At 38.0% G+C, this 5,978-nt stretch overlaps 1 protein-coding gene across 1 annotated transcript; it reads right to left on the minus strand.

Annotated features, from left to right (window-relative positions):
- Nucleotides 1–3,329: 3,329 nt before the first annotated feature.
- LOC122052919 (peroxidase 5-like) lies at nucleotides 3,330–4,844 on the minus strand. Its single transcript, XM_042614664.1, has 3 exons — nucleotides 4,470–4,844; nucleotides 4,187–4,375; nucleotides 3,330–4,088 (listed from the first exon to the last, which is right to left on the minus strand). Exons 1-3 carry the CDS (start codon nucleotides 4,689–4,691, stop codon nucleotides 3,543–3,545), a joined length of 957 nt encoding a protein of 318 aa, XP_042470598.1. The 5' UTR covers nucleotides 4,692–4,844; the 3' UTR covers nucleotides 3,330–3,542.
- Between the last annotated feature and the right edge of the window lie 1,134 nt (nucleotides 4,845–5,978).

Here is a 5,978-nt window from a genome sequence, read left to right on the forward strand (position 1 = left end):
AGGCTTTAAGTTGCCCAAAACTCTAGATGATACTCCAGTTCTATTTGAAAATCGAACAAGCGACTATAAGAAAAAGACTCAAATTAATCCTAGTCACAACTACATTGTAGTGCGGGCTAACACTAAGACCCTCAAACAGCTAAATAGACATTTATATAGACTCTAAACTCTAAGACTCAAAGAAGAAAATAAATCCTAATATATGCATCTCAATTTCAAAAAGAAAAAAAAATCCTATTAGAAAAGGAAATTTTTTAACGGAAATCCTAATAGAAAGAAATTAACAAAATATACACTAATATAGACAAACCCTAACTTAGAAATATCAAAAATACTCTAAATATTATAAAAATAAAAATTACTAAAAATAGCAAAAAATATCTTTGAAAGCCCTGAAAAAGGTCTAAACAACATCTTTTTGGATCTGAAACTTAACGGTTACAAGTTCTCCGGTACTAAACATAGATTTTTAAATTTGGCATGCGTGAGCGTTGACAAATCCTAATTCTAAATCCCTAGTTAAAAGTTAGGATTTTTTAAAATTCAAAAGATCATATTGGTTGATCTTATATCAACCATCTACCGATTTGATCGGAACAACCACCAAATATTGTGGATATACAAGTGCTCCTGGCCTGAGCTTAATGTCACTACAAACGGATAAATTCCGCCGTATTAATCACAAAGCATATGGAGTTACGATTCTGTTTCTAGTGAAACTTCGTTAAACAGAATCATATATGACAACTAATTAAACAAAACTGTGAGACTTGTTCACAAAACTGCGGTACTTGTCAAATAAAATTAAAGAACTAATGTTAACACCTAATTAAATTGTTTAACTAGAGTTATTGTTGTCGGATGGGATAATAATTATCTTGTACACTATTGAATTTGTTGATTAATATATGAATATCATAAACAATCTTCTATAACATATGGATTCAAAGATGAATACCAGAAAACAGAAAAATAAACGAACTCAAACTTCAAAAATATAAAAAATAAAAATTACTAAAAATATCTTAAATACTAAAAAAAAATACCATAAATATTAAAACTAAAGAATTACTTAAAAAATAATATGAAACTATCCGGATCCTCGAACGGACAACCAACATGTTTACAGTAAACACAACCACTTAAGTGAGAACATTATTCACTAGAAAGAAAACTACCTAGCGAAGGATCCAACTTCCTAGCCAGTGGCATCAATTATAGGAACGGATACATCCTGCTGCTAAAACCCAAAATATTGAATCAAAAATTGGCGAAGAGAGAATCCAAAGAGGCTAATTGTCAGCTGCTCGCTAGCTACAGCTACTTAGCTAGGAAGCAATCCAAGATACGAGAAGGAAGGGTTGGACAGATTAATGATCAGCTAGCAGACCATTGAATGTGGAAAAGGTTCTGAGGGCACTGGGGATTCTTCGTATGCTCAGTCCCTCCCTGCCTTGAAAAATAGCAAGGTATTATATATATATATATCAACAAACTAAATGATGAAGCCCCATCATATATATCTTATTAAGATATAAAAATTAAAGTAATAAATTATATATACACATCTTGTTTTCGTGTATATGCTCAGGCCGTGAGCCTGTGCTTGTATATATCAGCATTCAAGGATCATTAGTATTTGTCAGATCGGAGTACTATGATAATGGACGGAGACAAAAAGAAAACACCACTCCCATATAAACGATCCTGATTCCTGAGCAAGGCAGTGCAAAAGTTGCCTGTGGAGGATGAGTGCTTGGCGATTAAGCTCAAGCTGGCCGGCTCCTGGTGAACAGATTCAGATTGACTTTATTTCATGCATTTCGTTACAGTTGTATCATGCACCCATGCCTTGTTGCTTTCATGCCGTTCTGACAAGGATGCACTGTAGGACTCATCAGGCCCTGTAAAAAGACCGTACTGTGGTAGTATGTACATAAGTCATAACAGCAGGAGGCGGTGCACAGGGACACTTCATGGTGGTCACCTTCTGTTACACGATCGTTTTCTTTCTTTTTAAATTTTTCTGAAAGGAAGGAAAGACATGTAAAAGCTTCTGCTACATGCTTGTTTGATGGTGACGAGCCAGCAAGATGCTCTGCTCCCACTTTATTCACTCGCAAAGGAATTGCAGTTTACATGAAAATGGAAGCTGCCGCTTCATCAATTCTCACTTACCTGATGCACAATGCATGGGAGAGGACGTGAGCCAGGACTGATTCATTGCAATGTGAAGTAGTCAGAGGCTTGGTTTTACCTTGGGCTCCCACTTCAATCAATCTAGCCCATTTAAACATTTTGGCATGGGTCGAGATTGAATTTCACCCATAAATTCACTTGGGGTTGCCATCCCCAAAGCCTAGTTACTCATGAGCTCCATTAGGGGCCTAAATAAAACAATATGTTTATTTAATGGTCCCCCATCACAACACAGGAGATCTACATTTTTATAGTCTAACTCAAATCCAATAATTAAGATAATAATTGCGATAACAATTGTAGTCATCTACCATATTGATGATTTGGGTAGCAGTCACTAATGCTCAGAGTCATTAAGCATAAAACGTTCATAAAAAAGAAATATATACCAGGAGTGCCTTTGAAAATTTTCGTATTCATTCAACAAATACCTTTGCAACAAGCAAATTTTGCAAGTCAAATGAGACCAACTAAAGGTTGGCATTTAAAAGCACCTAAAGAAAAAGTTGCTGCAACTGCATATCTAACCCAAAAGATAAAGCACAAAGATACTTTATCCCCGTGCAGTCCTTCGTCCTCCTGAAATAAATAATCAAAAAATTTCTCAAAACAAATATATATATATATATAAAGAAAACCATTCATAACCTATTGACGTGACTAAATCTGCTGGACGGGTTGTCGTAAACGAGTACAAGTAATTGGACTGTCAATATATATTTAGTTGTTCAGACGTCGAGAATAGATTGTCAGATTGCACATCGAATTAGACTGTTCCAAACACCATTAATAAAAATCATTTCTAGCCGTAAGCCTGTAGCAGTGAATCCCAATAATTTGAAGAAATAATTAAGACCAGACGGGTTAAAAATGACACCTAAACAGGATTGAGTCCAACCTGATTGGACAAGGAATCTTTTCACGTGAGGGCCAGAGGGGAGGGATGTTGAGGGCCGACAGCTTTCCTCTTAATGGGATTGTCTGCTACGTCATTTTGCCAATCATTCAAAATTCAAATCGATCACCAATTCCCAATTCGGCACCCCATTAATCATTGAACTCGTCGGTGTATGTTCTTTGTTTGTGTATCATACTTATGCTTTTATTTATCTATTAATTTAAGGGGAAAAGAAAAAAATACGTGTTCGTGGTTCTTATTCAGCAGCGAAGGATACAGATTTAGTGGTTTCTATGAAGACCAAAACCAGAATTCGAGAGAGAGAGAGAGATGAAACAATGCACGAATCGTAATTCACGCAGCACTAAGAGAACAAATTAAATAGGTGCACACGTAGAATCAATCACAGACGAGTGGCCGGCTCCGCAATTGTTGTGTTCGTCGTTCAGTTGACGACTCTGCAGTTGCTACGAACCTCGCCGTCGTAGCCGGTGAGGACGCCGATGGCGCCCATCTTGATGATGGACTGGGCGAACTTGCGCTGGAAACGCTTATAGTTTCCCCCGAGGCGCTTGACCAGGGTGGTGGTGCCCTGCGTGGAGATCAGCGTGTGGTCGGAGGTGAAGAGGCCGCGGTTTTCGAGCACGAGGCGGTAGTAGCGGTTGTCGAATTTATGCGGCGTCTTCGGGTCCATCGGCACCGTGTTGTTGCTCAGCGGCGGGCACTGCTTCCGCAACGCCCTCGCGTACTTGGCGTCTAGCGTTGGGTCGTTGGAATCCAACCGATCGGAGAAGGCGTCGCAGTGCGCAATGCCCACCGTGTGGGCTCCGGAGAGGATGACCATGTCGGTCTGGCTCAAGCCTTTGGAGATGAACAAGTCGGTGAGCCTGGCGAGCTTGAAGTCCGGCGAAGGGAGGACGTTGGCGTCCGACTCAATGGAGATCCGGCTATCTCTCCTCCCTGAAGGCACCTTGTAGTGGATTCCTCCATACTGTTTTCACCATGCTGCTTTCGATTCAGATGAAGACGCGCAATATAATCGAAGTTTTTTTTAAATTAACTAAGAACAGAGTAGCGGCGCGTAATTACATGAACAACGGCGTCTCTGGCAGCAAATGCGAGGAGGTCGGCACAGGAGACGACTCCTTTGCAGGCGGCTTCCAGTTTCTCCTTAATATCGTCTATAATTTCGAATCCCTCGAGCGTGAGGTTGATCGGGGCGTCCTTTTCGGCTTTGCTCGTGTTGGTGGAATCCAAGAAAATTGAACCATCGCAGCCCTGTAGATGTCCCATATCTTCGCATCATACGCTCACATTTAAAGAAGAGGAAGAAGAAGAAGAAGAAGAAGATGTACGAGTAGTAGTTAATTACTCTGACGAAGCAATCATGGAAATGCATTCTGAGAAGGTCAGCGCCGACTCCTTCGTCATCCTTGAGGGCTTTCTCGACCTCCTCCTTCACGATGGCCTCAGCTCGAGGGCAACTGTCGGAGTAGTACCCGACCCTGAGCTGGGCGTCTGCTCTCTGCACGCCACTAACCCACAAAACGGCCATGGCGAAGACCGCCAGCATGGTTCCTCTTGCAAGCGCCATTTCTGATTTCTCTCTATCTCGATCGTCCACAAGACAGAGACTAATGATTTAGCTATGCTTTCGTGATTTGGAGGACTTCCTGCAGTTACAACTTCATATATAGCCAAGTTGTAGTAGCAGCATCCAGCCAGATTGAATCACTGTCTTCTCTGCTTAGAGAAAAAAAGTAAACTAATTATTCTTAGGTTAAATACAAACAAACAAACACTGCAATAATATATTGATCGATCGATATGGCTCTAAAATTCTGAGGTGTTGGAGAGTGAATCGTATGCTTTGAAATAGGAAAAGGTACAGAATATGATGTAACACACTACCAAACCGATTGGGCATGCAGATTTCCCCCCGGGGTGCGACACTGTAAAATTTGTTTATCTAAGTTATACACTTTCTCTCTTTAAACACCAAATACTGTATTTTCCTTTCAATTATTTTAAGGCAGACGTCAGGGCTTCCGTATTTTCCTTTTCTTTATAAGAAAAAATAAAATAATATATTTAATTTAGCATTCTTCTAATTTAAATAGACCATCATATAGTTCTTCTGAAAATATTTTCATGGTCTAGAACTCTAGATCTTGCCGATTTTGCAAAAACAAGAAAAAAGTGACAGCAAAAAATTCTAGTTTGTGTATTTTGAGTTGAAAATTAGCATTTCGAATAGAAAAGAGTCCCTTTTTTTTTCTTGTTCAACACAATATTTTCTAGCCATCAAAATTGATCTATTTTTAACTCAGAAACATTTAAATACTTCATAATTTGACACTTACTGAAAGCCTTGTATGATTTTCCCACGATTTGAATTTTTTTTAAACTAAAATCTTCTTGATTGACATAGCTTTGTTGATTTTCTCATTAGTATTCACTACAAATCTAAAATATCTTTTTGTCTCTTGAAAAGAATTTTGATGACAAGTCATAGACTTTTGAATAATGCCTTAATTTGTCATTTATTATCGTTCTCACACACAGATAGTAAGTACCCTATGCAACTAATACGGTGAATAAAATAGGGCTCTTGAAATTAAGATGCCACATGGCTGGGCCAAGTAGTCCAATAGATTAGAATTAATTCCAGATTTAAAAAAATAAAATAAATAAATAAATAATCAGAAATTCTAAATATAGATATAGAGATATTGAAATTTCATGAAACAAATTTTTATGTATTTATATTATTTTCTTAATGATAAAAATACCCTCATTCATAATTTTGATCCAATATATTGGGTATAATGATTTTTAATAATAAATTATATTTATTTATAAAAAATCATATTTGATTATC

The sequence above is a fragment of the Zingiber officinale genome, chromosome 3A (assembly GCF_018446385.1).
Source record: "Zingiber officinale cultivar Zhangliang chromosome 3A, Zo_v1.1, whole genome shotgun sequence".
Classification (NCBI taxonomy): domain Eukaryota; kingdom Viridiplantae; phylum Streptophyta; class Magnoliopsida; order Zingiberales; family Zingiberaceae; genus Zingiber; species Zingiber officinale.